The 19,451-nt window shown below is 43.1% G+C and overlaps 1 protein-coding gene across 1 annotated transcript in view; it reads left to right on the top strand.

The window, feature by feature from the left end:
• Nucleotides 1-11,034, top strand: part of PCSK2 (proprotein convertase subtilisin/kexin type 2) — a 126,334-nt gene extending 115,300 nt beyond the window's left edge. The window contains exons 9-12 of the mRNA XM_082215540.1: nt 598-813; nt 3,661-3,761; nt 5,588-5,815; nt 10,357-11,034. Coding sequence (XP_082071666.1) covers nt 598-813; nt 3,661-3,761; nt 5,588-5,815; nt 10,357-10,843 — 1,032 coding nt within the window. The 3' untranslated portion in view covers nt 10,844-11,034. The remainder of the gene's footprint in view (nt 1-597; nt 814-3,660; nt 3,762-5,587; nt 5,816-10,356) is intronic.
• Nucleotides 11,035-19,451: the final 8,417 nt, after the last annotated feature.

Here is a 19,451-nt window from a genome sequence, read left to right as displayed (position 1 = left end):
TGTACTGAGAAAATAGAGATTTAAAGGGCAACATCCTGAGCACAAAAGAATGGCTGTGATTTGCCCCAAACAAAGGTGTGTAGGACTCAATACATTTGTCACTTTGGGTAGCTGTGAATTGAGCTGCATTTCCCCATATTAATACAAAAAGTAAAAAAGGTAAAGGACCCCTGGATGGTTAAGTCCAGTCAAAGGTGACTACGGGGTTGTGGCGCTCATCTCTGCTTTCAGGCCAAGGGAGCAGGCGTTTGTCCACAGACAGCTTTCCGGGTCATGTGGCCAGCATGACTAAACCGCTTCTGGTGCAATGGGAAACCAGAGTGCATGGAAATGCTGTTTACCTTTCTGTCACAGCGGTACCTATTTATCTACTTGCACTGGTGTGCTTTTGAACTGCTAGGTTGGCAGGAGCTGGGACAGAGCAATGGAAGCTCACCCCGTTGCGGGGATTCGAACTGCTGACCTTCTGATCGGCAAGCCCAAGAGGCTCAGTGGTTTAGACCACAGAGCCACCCGTGTCCACAATATAGCTCCACAATAACATGAGCTTATGTATATAGCCTGAACCTGACAATTCTGAGTTCCCCTTTCCCACAGGGCCGAGGCGGCAAGGGAAGCATCTATGTGTGGGCCTCTGGAGATGGAGGAAGCTACGATGACTGCAACTGTGACGGTTATGCATCAAGCATGTGGACCATCTCCATCAATTCGGCTATTAACGACGGCCGGACGGCTTTGTATGATGAAAGCTGCTCCTCAACCTTGGCTTCTACTTTTAGCAATGGGAGGAAGAGAAATCCCGAAGCTGGCGTGGTGAGTAGAGAAATCACAAATTGTAGTGTTGTCTTTTCACAACATTAAGGGGTCTTCCTTTCCAGGAAGGAACACCCCTCTACATCTTTTGACCAACTAAGCCTTGCTAAATCTTCCCAGCAAGCATCTAATGACTAGAGCAGATATTTAATGCTTGGAGGAGCTGGAGAGAAACGTGGCTTTGAAACAGCTGCCCTAAGATAGACAAACTTCTTGGTACAGTGGTAGCTCGGGTTACATACGCTTCAGGTTACACACTCTGCTAACCCAGAAATAGTGCTTCAGGTTAAGAACTTTGCTTCAGGATAAGAACAGAAATTGGGCTCCAGCGGCACGGCAGCAGCAGCATGCCCTATTAGCTAAAGTGGTGCTTCAGGTAAAGAACAGTTTCAGGTTAAGAACAGACCTCCGGAACGAATTAAGTACTTAACCTGAGGTACCACTGTATATTTCGTCTCAAGTTATACCCTGGTCTTGTTCAGTTTACCATTGTTCAGACTTCACCATGTAGCGGCAAACCATATTTTCATAAGGACCCAGTGAGTTCTGATTTGGAAGCATCTTTAAAAAAAACCCAGAAAACATGATGAGTTCAAGTTCATTATCTGGTGAAACCAACTTTCACTCTTTTTGCCCAGCCAAAAAAAAATATATTCCTTGGGATCAGCCTTCAGTGATAATCCCATGGTAACTGGTGTACCTGAAAATGTTTTCATTGACATGGTCCTAAGAAGACTAGGCCTATGCTGCTTTTATGATCATTGCAAAACTGACTCATTATAGGAAAACAGGCCAGGAAAGGTATGCTTTGGCCACATTTAGCCTTTTAAACCATGGGAACAGGGAGTTATTGTTTTTTGTTTGTTATTATGGTATGTATTTTTGTGTTTTATATTGAAAACTGCCCTGTGATCCTTGAATGAAGGGTGATATAGAAATCAAATCAATCAATCAATCAATCAATCAATCAATCAATCATTAAAATCATAGAAACCATAGCTTAGCATGACATGAAGAAGTTGCAGCATGCCTCCTGCCTTCCTGTGCAGCTGCAAGGAGGAGTTCGAAATGTTTCGCTTCCATTATTCCTGACACACAGCTTGATGTGGCATCCAGACCATCAAATTGGCGGTTGGAGGATGGATGGTGGCTAACAGGTTGAGGTTGAATCCTGACAAGACAGAAGTGCTGTTTTGGGGGGTAAGGAGGTGGGCTGGTGTGAGGACTCCCTGGTCCTGAATGGGGTAACTGTGCCCCTGAAGGACCAGGTGAGCAGCCTGGGAGTCATCTTGGACTCACAGCTGTCCATGGAGGCGCAGGTTAATTCTTTGTCCAGGGCAACTGTCTACCAGCTCCATCTGGTAAGCAGGCTGAGACCTTACCTGCCCACAGACTGTCTTGCTAGAGTGGTGCATGCTCTAGTTATCTCTCGCTTGGACTACTGCAATGTTCTCTACGTGGGGCTACCTTCGAAGGTGACCTGGAAACTGCAACTAATCCAGAATGCAGCAGCTAGACTGGTGACTGGGAGTGGCTGCTGGGACCACATAACACCAGTCCTGAAAGACCTACATTGGCTCCCAGTACATTTCTGAGCACAATTCAAAGTGTTGGTGCTGACCTTTAAAGCCCTAAACAGCCTCAGCCCACTATACCTGAAGGAACGTCTCCACACCCATCGTTCCAAGGCTGAGGGTCTTCTGGCAGTTCCCTCCTTGTAAGAAGTGAGGTTGCGGGGAACCAGGCAGAGGGCCTTCTCAGTAGTGGTGGGCGCTCTGTGGAACGCCCTCCCATCAGATGTCAAGGAAATAAACGACTATCTGACGTTTAGAAGTCATCTGAAGGCAGCCCTGTTTAGGGAAGTTTTTAATGTTTGAGAGCCACCCAGAGTAGCTGGGGAAACCCAGCCAGATGGGCAGGGTATAAATAATATATTATCATTGGAGGGATGCGGGTGGCACTGTGGGTAAAAACCTCAGCGCCTAGGACTTGCTGATCGCATGGTTGGCGGTTCGAATCCCCGCGGCGGGATGTGCTCCTGTTGCTCGTTCCCAGCGCCTGCCAACCTAGCAGTTCGAAAGCACCCCCGGGTGCAAGTAGATAAATAGGGACCGCTTACTAGCGGGAAGGTAAACGGCGTTTCCGTGTGTGGCTCTGGCTCGCCAGAGCAGCTCCGTCACGCTGGCCACGTGACCCGGAAGTGTCTCCGGACAGCGCTGGCTCCCGGCCTCTAGAGCGAGATGAGCGCACAACCCTAGAGTCTGTCAAGACTGGCCCGTACGGGCAGGGGTACCTTTACCTTTATTATTATTATTATTATTATTATTATTATTATTATTATTATTGGCTTATAGTTAACCTTTGGTGACTGTGTTACACAAGGCTTCTCAGCCTTCTACGACGGTGAGCCAATAGAAACTGATAGCCCTAGGTTGGCTCCTGATGGGTTGGATGCGTTGGGGGACCCTCTGGAACTGTACGAGAGCTGGCATTGGGGTCTTCAGGGGTAAAGGGAAATGAGCAAACATGGCCTCCCCTCCCTGTAGTCTCCTGGTGGGAGCCTCTGTGTCTCTGTTATTAAACAAATAATCTAACTGAATTTTGAATAACTGGTGAATGAATCTGAAATGAAGTTAGTATTTACTGTTAATTACATTTTCCTAATTATTTTTTTAAAATACTTTAACTGTCCTCTGCTGCTCAGTAAATGAAAAGAACTGAAGTATATTAAAATAATCCCCCTTTTAAGCAAAAATATTTCATACCATTTTCATCTGCCTATCCAGCTTGTAGGAGAATGGAATGTTCTCCCTCCCCCATGTTAATTTTTCTGTATTCTTGTTTCAGGCTACGACAGATTTATATGGCAACTGTACGCTGCGCCACTCTGGAACGTCTGCAGCCGCACCAGAGGCTGCAGGAGTGTTTGCACTGGCACTGGAGGCAAAGTGAGTGAAAACAGCCATCAATTATACTGTTACAAATTTAAATTACTCCTATTTATGGCTATAAACAAACCTCTTAAGCTTGCATGAGCCAAAACGCAAAATTCCATGTTACATTAAATGGTTTATTTTTTGAATAGGTAATTTTACTTATGTAAATGTACTCGGCTTCTCCCTAACCATCTTCTGTTGCTCTTTTCCCCCCTGGCCATTTATGCATCATCAAACCAGACAACACAGATTTGCATGAAATTTGCATATGTTGATGGTGCATATAAATAAATGCAAATTTCCATTGGGAAAGCTGAAATGCTTGTCCTGATGAAATGTGTGTCATAGCATGATGTGCAGGGATGCGGATGGTACTGCGGTCTAAACCGTTGAGCCTCTTGGGCTTTCCGATCGGAAGGTCGGCAGTTCGAATCTGCATGGCTCCCATTGCTCTGTCCCAGCTCCTGCCAACCTAGCAGTTTGAAAGCACGCCAGTGCAAGTAGATAAATAGGTACTGCTGCGGTGGAAAAGGAAACGGCATTTTCGTGCGCTCTGGTTTCCCTCATGGTGTCCCGTTGCGCCAGAAGCAGTTTAGTCATGCTGGTCACATGACCTGTCTATAGATAAATGCCGGCTCCCTCAGCCTGAAAGCAAGACGAGTGTCGCAACCCCATAGTCACCTTTGACTGGACTTAACTGTCCAGGGGTCCTTTACGTTTACCTTTTTTAAAAAAAACAAAAACAAAACAAAAACATAGCATGATGTTGAATTCAATGTCGCACAATGTCACTTGTTCTGTCAGGGCATGAAATTCAGCTTGCCAGATGGAATGGTCATTCCTTTCTCATCACCAACGCGTTGCTCTTGGTACAACTTCAGGGGCTTGACCCTAGCCCCATCCAAGTAAACATCAGCCATGTCCATATTGGGAGGGTGACTCCCCAGCTCTGCCCCACTGCTCATGCCATGGCTGGTAATTATGGAACAGTGCTATGCTTGGTGCAAAAAGGACCTTAGATTGCAGCAAGGCATTCTGGGATGCAAAAGCAAATGGCTGCTGTCCTTCTGGAAATATGAGAGGCAAATCTGATGATCTCCAAAGCTTGCTCACTTCTCTGTAATTCTCATAAACATAACATATTATTTGTGGATTTCTCCAGACAGCTCTCTGGAAGTTTTTCAATGGTTAAGAGAACTATAAAACCCTTCCTAGAGACAGAGGCATAGGAAGGTCAGGTGGTACCCCCACACACATTGATTATTATTATTTGCCTGCAAAAATGGTTTTACGTTATTTCCTATTTTCTTACAAAGGAATAATAATAATAAATAATGATAAACTTGTATTTATATCCCACTCTCCCCGGCCGAAGTCAGGCTCAGGGTGGCTAACATCAAATACATAACCTTGGTATAAAATCAAACAATAATTACATTACCTCCTAAAAACATGTCAAAATCAAATTAAAGTCTAATTAGATGGCTTTCCGCAGGGTTAGGGTTGGGAACAGTAAGTGCTCCACTGAATTGAAATTTCAGCCTTCATGACATAGGATAACGGCCAAGTAAACAGCTATTTTCGTGGTCAATATATTAACTGATATGCATGGAATTTCATATATAGCTATATAATCCCTAGTATAGTAAGATAGGACCTTTGGAGCAGGCATTTTTTTTAATAAAAAGTTTTTTATGAACCGCCCTCTTAGGGTAGTAATTGTTCCTTGATAATTTGTCACCCCCCTCCCATGATGGTACCTGGGGCGGACCACCCCCACCCCTCTTTCTATGCCGCTGCCTAGAGATATCATCTCTTACCATATTGCTCTTTTGCAGCCTGGATCTGACATGGAGAGACATGCAACATTTGACGGTGCTCACCTCCAAAAGGAATCAACTTCATGACGAGGTTCACCAGTGGCGAAGAAATGGTGTCGGCCTAGAATTCAACCACCTGTTCGGCTATGGCGTCCTTGATGCTGGGGCAATGGTTAAGATGGCTAAAGACTGGAAGACGGTTCCAGAAAGATTTCACTGTGTCGGTGGGTCGATACAAGAGCCTCAGTAAGTGATAACAAACATAAGGGGTTCAGTTCAGGGGTAGTCTCGTTATAATCAGCGGGATTGTGTCACTTACGAATATAAGATTACCTGCCATACTGTCTCAGAGGAAAAAAATATTGTCCAAAGTAGTTCAGAAGACACCTTTAGCTGTTTTGAAGGGAGTGGATATTGTAGCGAGGTTTTGAGTTGCATAGCAGTTTACTTCAGGTATGAAACCAGGGTTGTCAGGTGGCAGACAAAACATAAGGCAGTTTCCTGCTTGAAGAAGAGTTGTGTGCTGAATTATAGTGAAGGAGCTTGCCTTTGCAATAGTAGCAACAAATCTGGGTAACACTATGCAAGTAGAAATGAATGTTCTCCACCACAAGAATGAGTTCCAAAGCTTTACTGGAAACAGTTTAAAAATAGTTACATATAAACATTTGAAATATACAAAGTAACACATTGGTCTTAAACAAAGCAGTAGTGTAGTCTTCTTTTTAGTCCTTAATGCAGTTCAAAAACTTTCCTCTCTCTGGTACCTAAGTAACTTGCTTGTTCTGCAGATTTGCAGCTCAGGCTTCTGGGTTGAAACAGAAACATTCAACCTTTTCTTCCGCATTCGCCAGAGTGAAACCTCCCGTGCCTAACGCAAACTTCTCTTTGCAAATGCATACAAACATTGCATTTTATGTCTTTAATACTTTCTGCCATATCAGTTTCAAAGGGCAGCTTTTAAATTGATTGTGACAGTGGCTATAGCAGCAGAAGCAGAAGCAACAACTGGAAAGCCTTTCTGTGGAGCCTCCTCTCCTCTTTGGACACTGTAGTTTTCCAGGACACCTTAGCACTCAGTAAAAGCAACAGGTGCCCTGGAAACAACATGCCCGTTTGTTTCTTATGCCTGAAGATTTTGTCAAGAACCTGATCTCCCTGTGGAGCGCTGAGGCAACATGGAAAACTACATGACTCATTGTTCATAGCACGTGCCCAGCACTAGTCCCAGGCAACTCATTGTGCTATGAACAATGAGTTTGCTTTCTGAGCTGGACAAGAACATACTGAGCTAACCCAATCCATAAAACAGTTGAACATTTCAAGCTGGAACAGTATGTGTTTCCAGCCCAGTAAATCAAAACGTTGGCCACATCATTTATATAAAGATCTCCGTCCTGACCTGGTGTGCATGTACCACTCAGGGTGGCTAAGCAGTGGTGATAAACTAATAGTTGCCTGGGACTAGTGCTGGATTGGGGCGCATGACAGGCTCAAATGCGAGGGCTGCAGAAGTTTCTGCAGTTGTGGGGAGAGGACCTGTAGATCTCCCACTCTGAGACCTCTCTCTTTTACGTCAGACGGGGGGATCTGATGCATCCTAGGGCCTCTGGGACTCCTTAAAAGGAGCCAAGGGATCGCTAGGCCAACCTTATTAGATCCTTCATTGATTTATTATGCCATTTGGTGATAACTCCAAAACACTTCAAAGAACGCCATACAAGGTGTTTGAATGCTGTACCATCGCAGCACTAAATATGTTGTTTGCTCAGTGTTCGCTAAATCTCCAATTAAGGGCCAGGCAGCCCAATTATTTTCTGATTATCCTCATGCAGTAAACAGAATGAGTCAACAAGCAAATCAATTAATGCTAATTGACTGCAACAGCTAAAGTTCAATTGAGTTATTTGAAATACTAACCTAATGATGGACAATTTATGCCTCTAACAGCTGCAATTCACCTTTTCAGTGTTATTTCCCAAAGTGGTTGTGCTTGATAGGAAATAAAAGAGATCTAGCTCTAGAATGAAGAGGTTAATGGTTTGCAAAAGTTTGATTAGCATGCTACTTTATTTTATTGATATAGAATTCATTAGGGGTTTCCATGTATATCGTGAAAGTAAGAAGTGTTAAAGATGTGCCCTTAAGTTTACAATAGTAAGAATTAGAGTTGTGCTGAGTTTTCAAGAGGTTCTGTTTCTGAAGTGAAGAGTGCCATTTTGTGAGATGGGAGAAAGGATGAAAATATCCCCCATGGGGGAGGGAAAGCTTATATTCCCCTTTTACATTCATTTTCCCACATCTGTTCTCAGCTATTTTTTTGTGATCTGATGCTGCTCTGTAGCTCCCCTCCCTCCCACTTCATTACTGCATCATCATCATCATCATCATCATCATCATCATCTATTATTTACACCACACGCATCTGGCTGGGTTTCCCCAGTCACTCTGGGCAGCTCCCAACAGAATATTATTATTATTATTATTATTATTATTATTATTATTATTAAGCAATAAAATATCAAACATTAAAAACTTCCCTAAACAGGGCTGCCTTCAGATGTCTTCTAAAAGTCAGGTAGTTGTTTATTTCCTTGACATCTGATGGAAGGGTGTTCCACAGGGGCAGGTGCCACAACCGAGAAAGCCCTCTGCCTGGTTCCCTGTAACCTCACTTCTTGCAGGGAGGGAACCGCCAGAAGACCCTCAGCACTAGACCTCAGTGTCCAGGCTGAACTGAGGGGGTGGAGACGCTTCTTCAGGTATACTTCAAGTATACTGAGCTGATGCTGTTTAGGGCTTTAAAGGTGAGCACCAACACTTTGAATTGTGTTTGGAATCGTACTGGGAGCCAATGTAGGACCAGTGTTATATTGTCTTGGTGGCCACTTCCAGTCAGCTGCCCCAGACACAGAATTAACCTGCGCCTCCATGGACAGCTGTGAGTCCAAAATGACTCCCAGGCTGTGCACCTGGTCCTTCAGGGGCACAGTTACCCCATTCAGGACCAGGGAGTCCTGATTTCAACCAATCAGGGATCATATATTAAGCATGGATCCAGGTCTCAAACCAAATTTGATTGTGTGATTACCTCATTGACAACGAAACATACAAGCAATGTTTTTCCCTAAGTGGGAAGAAGGAAAGCTATTGCACAGGCAACTAGGCTTCTCTTAATAAGCTACTGTGGTGGTTTCAATGCACACCAGGCACTAAGGGTGAATTAAATAGCCTCTCCTCTAATGGCCATTTGCCATCATGCCTCAGTCTTGTCAAGCTGACTTGATATATTTATGGCTCATCTTCAAATATTTTGAAGTTCTCTCTCTCTCTCTCTCTCTCCTCTCTCTGGTATTTTATTGCTGTTTGATTTGAATAAGTTTTTTTTTATCTCATTGGCCCACTTCTATCAGTCATCTATCTATATCTGTTTTCTTGCTTTTTTGGGTTAGCCACCTTGGGTACTATGTCTAGAAACAAGAAAATATATTAAGTAAGTCTTGAGAAAGCAAATGGCAAAATTAATTATCCTACAACACACACACCGAGCATTGTGACAACCAATCAGGCCACTGACACAATCCCACAACTGTACCCAAACTTTGGTCCATGGTGCTAGGCTATGCTATGGGGTTAAAATTTGTTTCAGAGATGACACCCACCCACATCCACAGAATGTGTGTGTGTAGGGTGGGTGGTTGAATCAAAGTCAAGGATAGGAATCATGGATGACTTTAGGGGTTGGCAAGAGCCATACCCCAGTAATAATAATAATAATAATAATAATAATAATAATAATAATAATAATAATAAATTATTTATACCCCATCTGACTGGGTTTTCCCAGCCACCCTGGGCGGCTTCCAACAGAATATTAAAATACAATAGTCTATTAAACATTAAAAGCTTCCCTAAACAGGGCTGCCTTCAGATGTCTTCTAAAAGTTTGGTAATTTTTTTCTCTTTGACATCTGGTGGGAGGGGGTTCCACAGGGCAGGTGCCACTACCGAGAAGGCCCTCTGCCTGGTTCCCTGTAACTTGGCTTCTCGCAGCAAGGGAACTGCCAGAAGGTCCTTGGCAGTGGACCTCAGTGTCCAGGTAGAACGATGGGAGTGAAGACGCTCCTCCAGGTATACTGGACCGAGGCCGTTTAGGGCTTTAAAGGTCAGCACCAACACTTTGAATTGTGATCGGAAATGTACTGGGAGCCAGTGTAGGTCTTTCAAGACCGGTGTTATATGGTCTCGGCGGCCGTTCCCAATCACCAGTCTAGCTGCTGCATTCTGGATTAGTTGTAGTTTCTGGGTCATCTTCAAAGGTAGCCCCACATAGAGCGCATTGCAGTAGTCCAAGTGGGAGATAACTAGACCCTGCACCATTCTGGTGAGACAGTCCACGGGCAGGTAGTATGGGAGGAGGAATTATATTCCCTTTCATTACATAACCTCATCTGTTTTGAAGTCTTCAGAAACCAACATTTAACCCAGGCATAAGCAAACTCGGCCCTCCAGATGTTTTGGGACTACAATTCCTATCATCCCTGACCACTGGTCCTGTTAGCTAGGGATGATGGGAGTTGTAGTCCCCAAACATCTGGAAGGCTGAGTTTGCCTATGCCTGATTTAACCATTAGCTATATGGAAATGTGACACTCTCTGGTTAATAATGATTTTGTTGCAATACTTTCTGTATTCATGCACAAAGCCGTAATGAATATGCTCTGGTAAACAGATGTGCTATGAAAAACGTGGCATTCAAAACCATTTCCTTTATTTGTACACTCCAGGAAAATACCATCCAGTGGCAAGTTGGTTCTGACTCTTACGACTGATGCTTGCGAGGGGAAGGAGAACTTTGTCCGTTACCTTGAACACGTCCAGGCCGTCATAACAGTGAACTCTACCAGGAGAGGGGACTTGAATGTCAACATGACCTCCCCGATGGGGACGAAATCCATTTTGCTGAGTCGGCGTCCCAGAGATGATGATTCCAAGGTGGGCTTTGACAAATGGCCTTTCATGACAACACATTCTTGGGGAGAAGACCCCAGGGGTACTTGGGTTCTGGAAGTTGGGTTTGTTGGTCTCCTGCCTCAGAAGGGAGTCCTCAAGGAGTGGACATTAATGCTACATGGAACTCAAAGTGCACCCTACATAGACCAAATAGTAAAAGATTACCAGTCTAAATTGGCCATGTCCAAGAAGGAAGAGTTGGAAGAAGAATTAGATGAAGCTGTAGAGAGAAGCTTGAAGAGTATATTGAACAAGAACTAGCTCTGCTTTGCATGTCAGACAGCATCCTTTCCCCATTTCCTTTCCTAAACATTAGGCATATTCCAGTTATTGTCTTTAGAACATTATCCTAACTCCCTGGTTTCCCCCCAATTATCTGCATTGTCTAACTTAATTACAGTGAAAACTTTTGAATTCTGAGCCACAAATATATTATTATTATTATCTACCAACTACTTTGTAAGTGTGAATGACTGTAACCAAACTATCTTCGATTTGGGGTTGGGGTGTTCTTTTTTTTAATGTCATGTGAAAAGTATCCAGCCAACCAGCTGTGATCCTTTTCCTCTTACTGTTTTTGCAGAGAACACATCACTTGGCATTTTGTCTATCTGCTTAGATAGCTGAATGTTCAAAACTGGCAGTTCTGACTTGCTGAAATACTGCCATGACAGCTGTAATCGTGGCAAAACAAAACCAGTTGTCACAGGACCAAATCACCTGCAATATCGTTCGTGCTTTTTAAAAAAGAATAGCATGCTTTACTTCACCACTTTTGATGGGAAGGAATAGCAACGGTGGGATTCTGATCCAGAATGGGGACCCATAGGAATTTTCTGCTGAGGAACATTTGCTCTCAAAGGCTTTGTTTCCTTCCCCCAAAAGTGGGTAATTTAAGAGTGCTTTTTTAAAAAAGTGTGAATAGTGTAGTTGGGCCCAATATATGTTTGAATACATGTTCAAAAACAACAACAACAACAACAAACAGATTCATAAGCTGAAGGAGGTTACAGAGCACAGGTCCTGCCTTATGCTATTTTGCACTTAAGACTCTAGTACAGTGGTACCTCGGGATGCGAACGGGATCCGTTCCGGAGCCCCTTTCACATCCTGAACATAATGTTAGATGCAACAGCGTGTCTGTGTGTGCGCGGGTTGCGTTTCGCATGTGTGTGACGTCATTATGACCGCCTGCGCATGCGCGAGCGGCGAAACCCAGAAGTAACACGCTCCATTACTTCCGAGTCGCCGTGGAGCGCAACCCGAAAGCGCTCAACCTGAAGCGTATTTATCCCAAAGTATGACTGTACAGTCGTACCTTGGAAGTCGAACGGAATCCGTTCCGGAAGTCCATTTGATTTCCAAAATGTTGGAAACCAAGGCACGGCTTCTGATTGGCTGCAGGAAGCCAAGGTGTTAGGGATCCAAGGTACGACTACTTGATTCCCCGAGACTAAGTCCCATTACACTCAGTGGGACTTACTTTTGAATAGACATGTACTCACTGGAAAAAAGAGTTTGGAACCTGAGGACAAAGCGTCCTCAAAGAGTTCTAATGTTTCCCAATCCTGGTTCTCCTCCCAGATCCTTGTATGTATTTTAGTGGAACTGTCAGCTGGAGAAATCCATCCATCTGCATTTGAGGGGCAGGGCTGGTAAAGAATAAATGTCTTCTTTTGCTTCATCATAGCTCTCTTGGGTAGATCAGGTTGTGCAAAAGATCGCCAGTATCAAAACAATTCAATCCCTTTAAGACTAGCATTTTGAATAGTTTCCTAGGAAGATGGGAGGAAGGTATGTGAAATAGAGAGAAGCCGCAATCCTTAAGGAACTGTCTCTAGAATAATCACATTGATTGGAGCAAAGTGGGGTGTTTTGAAGCAAAATTGCTGTCAGATTGAAACTGCTAAGTAATTTTGAAGCGATCCGAATGCCAGGAGCAGTTTAGTCCACATTGCTGAAAAACTTTGGGTCTAGTAGGCCCAATTTAAGTCACACAACTTAATTTTTTTTTGGGGGGGGTATATATTTCAACAATCCCAAAGTTTGAGACTCAGTAGCACAGATGTTGTAAAGGTTTGGTGACCTGCCAAGGAACAACCCCATTGAAGAAGATAACCATTGTTACCCAGACCTCATTGCTGGTTGCAAGGAAGGCCCCATAACAGTTCAAGCTCCATAGCCCAAAAATGTAGGTCCACCACTGCCCACTCCACAGAAGCTCCAGAATGGTGCAGAGAGGATGGTGTTGAGCTACTCCTGTTCTACATCTGTATGGGGCTATGGAGCTACAGTGGCGCTGTGGACTAAACCACTGAGCCTCTTGGGCTTGCCAGTAAAGTCAACAGTTTGAACCCCCGCAACAGGGTGAGCTCCCATTGCTCTGTCCCAGCTCCTGCCAACCTAGCAGTTCGAAAGCATGCCAGTGCAAGCAGATAAATAGGTACTGCTGTGGTGGGAAGGGAAACGGCATTTCCGTGCCCTCTGGTTTCCGTCATGGTGTTCCGTTGCACCAGAAGCTGTTTAGTCATGCTGATCACATGACCCAGAAAGCTGTCTGTGGACAAATGCCAGCTCCTTCGGCCGGAGCACCGCAACTCCATAGTTGCCTTTGACTGGACTTTAACCCATCCAGGGGTCCTTTACCTTTTTCTTCTTCTTTTCCCAGACCCTGGGCATTGCTAGGGTATTGCAGGGCAGCTCCAGCATGGGAACAGGTAAAGCACAGCCCCTCGCTGCCAGACCGTACCATCGTAGGTGGCGGCAGCAGGGGGGGGGGGAGATCCTAGCAAAGCTTGGTGGTCTGTGCCATACCCTTCCCCCCATCCCAATGGCTCTTGGGATACCAGTGCGGAGAGGCCTTTAAACCACTCCGTCCTCCTTTTGTATTGAACTGTGGGTCCTTAGCAGCCTCACAATCCCTGGTGTGTTACATTCTAGGAATTATCATGAAGTCACAACTTCATCTGAATTTTTTGGAACTGAAGAATGAATTGGAGCCACCCAGTTCCAAAAGCATTGTCAAAGATGCTTCAGTACGACAAAGCAATTTTAAAATTATAACATATTTGGTTATCCGTACAGTCAATAAATGTCTTTGCTGCCGAAGGAATAATCCAATAAAGCAGCAAAACAATACAAAACGTTGAAATCAAATATCCTCAGAGCTGAAAATACCAGGGGTGCCACTGAAACTGTATATTTCAGCCATCAAGGGACAGGGAAGTAGACAGAAAGGTGTTTAAATCCCACCTGAATGTTAATAATGAAAAAGACAGACACACTTCACTGATGAAAAGGATGGCTGGTTGTCATTATTTCACGATCATGGTACATCTCATAATGCTATTTTTTGATTGGGATATATATTAGGAAACTCATTTATAACCTGAGGGGATAATTGTGGCACCCTTCAACCCAATTTAAGCTCTTTTGGGTCTTATTAATTTAAATGGGAAAAGTGACACATGTGCTTAAATGTCTCCCATGGAGACAAAGCAGACTTAAAAGTTCATAGTTTTGGCTGCGACATGACCTTGGAATTAAAATCATGCAGCCACTTACATTAGTGTTTGTGGCTTATAAGAGCCTGACTCGAATCATCTAAAATCTCTGGCCTTTCTAGAAAAGCAAGTTAAACACAGATGTCGCCACGGTGGTGGGTGACTCCAGCCAGGGGCCGTCTTAAGCATATCTGGCACTGTGGTGCAAAGCTCCCTTCAGCACGACCCCCCCCCCATTTCCCAGTGTTGTCCACCTTCTTTTAGGGAGGATGGCACTGCCAGTGGGGCTGGAGGAGGCGGGCAGCGGCTGGAGGCTCCTCCAGCAGGGAAGAGGCGGAGGCTGGACGTGGCACCTCCCAGCTCAGCTCGCTGCTTTGTGCCGCAGTGGCCACAGCAAACGGAGGCTCCAGGCGCGGCGCTGTTTCGGTGCCACATGGCGGAGGCGGCCGAGGGTGGCAAGCTGATGCCAGGAGGCATCGCGTCCAGCCTCTGCCTCTTCCCTGGTGCCCTCCAGAACTTGGCGCCCCGCGCCACTAGACTCTATGGGTAAGGCGGCCCTGACTCCAGCAAAGAGCAACTTGTAAGAGCTGCTGTGAATCAGCTGAAATTTCAAATCTGTACATTACCAGGTGGCAAATCTCTGCCTTTTTCATCCTGAGCCTATGCTCTTTTGGTTGCATCCAACAAAGTCATCCAAGTCATGCAAGGACCTCCGCTTGGACAATGGAATTTCCCCTCTATCATCCAGAAAGCCAGAACTTTCCCAGCTCCCCACTGTAGCTTTTCTCCTTCAGTCTTTGGAGGGTGACAGAGACATGATGGAAGAAGTGGGTCCTGTAAGCACATCCCTGCTCTCCTCTCACAAGATTTGAGTTTAGCTCTTTAACAGACTCCTGCAAAGAGATGTGATTCAGCAGAAGGTATTTTACCGAAAATGTGGTAGTAACTGGAGCCTTCCTTTGGGGGGTGTGTGGGGGGGAGCAATCTTTCTATAATTTTTATTAAATTTTCTAAATTACATTTCAAAATTTTCATTTAGACAATCTTAAATCAGTGGCTTCTCTTCTCCTCTTTCTGTGGTTCATTTTGCATACCATATATCCCTGCATATTTTACATGAACTAAACCATTCAGTAATCCATTGTTACATCCATCAAAACTTATTCACACTGTTGAATTTATCTTAATGCTACCAGCGTTTTTAAATGAACACAATTTTCCTCCATATAGTCAGGAAACATTTCCCAGTCTTCTTTAAATGTATGTTCTTCTTGTTCTCTTATTCTATATGTTAAATCTGCAAGCTGCGCATATTCCATCAGTTTAAGTTGCCATTCTTCTTTGTTGGGACCTCGCTCGTTTTCCATTTTGGGGCTAACAAAAAACAGGCCGCCGTAGTAGCATACTTAAATAGTCTTTTTTGACACCTGGGAATTTCCCACTGAATTATCCTCAACAAAAAGGACTCTGGTTATTTTGGAAAGGTACTTTAAAACATTTTTTTTCAGTTCATTATATATCATTTCCCAATACTCTTTTACCCTTTTACAACTCCATCACATATGATAAAACGTACCCTCAACCTCGTTACATCTCCAGCACTTATCTGATTCAGACTTACACATTTTAGCAAGTCTGCTCGGACTTAAATACCATCTGTAAATCATTTTCTAGTAGTTCTCCTTCGAGGAATAACATGCTGGGAACTTCAGATCACTCTTCCAAAGTTTTCCCCAGAGATTCAAATCTATATTATGTCCTATAGATATTATGTATATCTATTGCCCAGTGTGTCACGAAGGGGGGAGCAATCTTGACAATAAACCAGTTGTCTCATTGATTAATTGAGATTTGCCTTGACGCCAGAAAAACCTACAGCTGTTTCTTGCTGCTCTAGGTGTGATGCAGAGGCATATCTCAGAGTCAAAAGGACTTGTGTGCATATTTCTCATCACATGAGTTTAAGCATGCTTTTGCTCCTTAGTTTGCAAATGAATTGTTTTCTCGTAACTGTTAACCAGGGCTTTTTTTTCCAGCTGGAACTCACCGGAACTCAATTCTGGCACCTCTCAGATGGGCACCATTGCCATTCTAAGAGAACAAGGGAGGTGTTCGTGGTGAGTTCTGGCACCTATTTTTCTAGAAAAATAGCACTTCTGTTAACAGTGGCTCCTTTTTTTCCTCTTTCAAGTCTCCGGAATGTGTTATAGTACAGTCTAATTTATCAAAATACAATACTGGATATCTAAAAAGGTGTCTCTAAATATACGTCTGAATAAATTAGGAAGGCTGTGGATCCCAAGTTAGGATAAGTGGAGACATGCAAGCAGGGAATACGTACACCAGAAAATTTGGAATTACTCAGATCTGGGCAGTGGCAGTTCTGCTGTTTCTTTATGGGATATGTAAAAATGCGCAGCTTAAACCAAGTCAGGAAGATAATATAAGAAACATATGAGTTATTTGTGCTGAAGAAATCGCACATAATCTGTTCATAGAAGCTTCTTTCTCTTTTTTGGTGATGCATAACAATGTCCATTGTGTGCATTGAACATTCTACACTGAAAATTCTCCCATGCCTCAGAAATAAAAGGAGCTCTGTGCAAGTCTTGGAGCCACTGGAGGTACATGGAATGCAATAAAGAGTTTCACAAGCGAGGAACACAATAAGTTTCAGAAATGTATCCTGACCAACAGGAGCTGTGTTTTCTAGAGTGCTTCTGGGTTTTTTGCTCATTCGTTTACAGAGGGGAAAGCATAGATATATATATAGATATGTATAAACCTTTTAAGCTGGTAAGCTTAAAACAAACCAAAGGATAATATGGGGCTAATTCTAACCTCAGATAGATGCATGGACATTTGAGCTTTAACAACTGCAGTCTGTATCCCATGAAGGACCGCAGGAAAACTCTTCTTATCAACAACCCAGAACACCTTGACTAAAAAGGCTGTCGGTCCCTTCTATGAGCGGATTTGCATTTCACATAAATGATTATTTCTTTTTTTAAAAAAATTAAAAATCTTTTTTATTGAGTTTTACATTGCAAATTTAAATTCAAACAACAAACATACTCACCCTCATCATTCAGGATTCCCTGAATCCTTTGACCCCCCCCACCCTTCCATGGTTACCATTTTCAATCTTTTCCCACTGCTTCACTTATTTTCTCTATTTTTTCTTATATAATCCAATTTTACCTTAGCTTTTTTAGTACATTACAAACATTACTCGAATCCTGCCAAAGTTGTTTTTAGTTGTTTACAGTGTTCTCTTAGGTACATTATAATTCCCCCCCCCATTCCTTTTTAAAGTTATTCTCTTCCTGGTTTCTGATTTTCCCGGTCAATGTCGCCATTTTGGCATAGTCCATCATCTTCACCGGCCGTTCATATATGACTATTTCTAATCCCAAAGCCCTGATGGAAAACAAGACAAAGCCTTTGTGTAGATAGGGGGTTCATTGAGTTAAATGGTTATAGGCTGAATCTAGAGCCAGTAAATGGAAGACTTCCCTAGGGGTCAGCCTATTTTGATCTGATTCTGGGGTGAAAAACAAAGCAAACCTAAATGAGCATATGGACATGCATATCTGAGAGCAAAATTTGCTTCTGCTTCTGCTCTTATGGCCTCTGACCAGCTTCTAGTGCCACTTTCCCGCACGAAAGCAGAGACCCCACACGGATCCCCATCAGATTCATGCATCTCTATCAAGTTTAGTGGGGTGGACCTCCAGATTGGCATTGTGATGCATCAGTTGTTCTGATCTCCCTTGCTGGTCGAGGCCATATATATTTAAATATATAAACTAAAGTAACCAACAATAGCTATAGTATATATGGAATGTGTAATATCACATCAACCCATCATATGTTATATATTTATATATACGTACCCAATTGTATATAAGAATAAGAATATATTGCATATATATATGTATTTCTAAGATACATGTACTTACGATATAGGCAAAGATCACATTCACATCTTAGATGGCCTTCAAAATGTTAAATGGAGCAGATCTTCATTTAAGAAAATGTATAGACGCCATTGCTTTGATGTAACTTTCCCCTTTTCTGTTTGAACATTAAATATCCTATATAACAGCAAAATCACTAAATGGGTGTACATATTTTCATAACCTGAACTGAAAGATAACTCTAAGGAGTGACAGCACATTTTGATATTATTACTAACAATGGTATATATGACACAGACTTAATTTGATGTTTTTTGTTTTTTTATTTGCATCAGAGTAGAAACTGAGAATAAATTGCGTACCTTTTGTTGTATTGCTGATGCAAAAGAATAATGATTTATTCTAATTTATTTATTTTAAAGTGGGTGTCCTAGGCTTGTTTACAGGCAGTGAACATTGTTAACTTCTAAAGCCTCGTGCAAATGTTTTATAATATGAGTAAAATAAAAAATATGTTGTACAGCAGCATATCCCATCATCATTGCTCATCACAAATTATGTGGTATCACACTTGTCAACTTTGTAGAATGAAAATTGCTGTGTGGAAGCCCAGATGCGTGAGTACTGGTTTTGCTTGTTTGGAAATCAAGCTTTATCAAACTTTCCCTGTGCTCAGAGACAATCTCTTCAAGTCTATCAAGCTTTTTTTGCACAGAGCAAACATTGTCCTTTAACAAAGAATATCTAAAACTGACATTCCGGAGCCTAATTATGTGGTCTGGGATCAGATGTGGTTGATCTGGCTTGGGGTTGTAGATATGATACAAAAGGTGGTCTGGTCAGACACCTGGATTCTCAGTCCTTGCCTAGCAAGCCAGGGGGTCTTAGCCAATGATTAATGACTCCTTGAAACAGGGAGTGATCCTCACTCCTTAAGAAACACTTATTTGCACCCTGAGTATTGTAATAACATTCAAGTACAACTATTCCCTTTTTTCCTCCTCCTCCTCCTCCTCCTCTTCTTCTTTTTACAACTATTCCCTTTTGTGGCAAGGTATGAGAGAGAGCAAGGTGCTGAGTGGAGGGGGTGCAAAATTGAAAAGATCCATAATGGAGAAGATCCATTTTGGGGAGCCAAATTTTGGCCTCACACATTGCCATATTTCAAAAGTTCACCAAATTCTGCCCCTGTTGAGACAGAGACAATATGGTGGATCCCACTCCAGGCACTTAAATAGAAATTGTTTATGTGGATCCATTTCAGTTGGAGTGCAAACTGAAACAACCTTGATCACCCTAACACAGATGTAGGCAATGTGGTGCCCCCCACAATACTATTGGGCTAGAGTTCCCATGATTCCCAGACAGCATGGCCAATGATCAAGGGTGATGGGAGTTGCAGTCCAACAATATCTGGAGATCACTAAGTTGATGATCCCTGCAGTA

The sequence above is a fragment of the Podarcis vaucheri genome (assembly GCF_965113315.1).
Source record: "Podarcis vaucheri genome assembly, chromosome: 3".
In the NCBI taxonomy this organism is placed as follows: domain Eukaryota; kingdom Metazoa; phylum Chordata; class Lepidosauria; order Squamata; family Lacertidae; genus Podarcis; species Podarcis vaucheri.
Note: the sequence above shows the minus strand (reverse complement) of the source record. Positions and strands in the feature narration are given on the sequence as shown.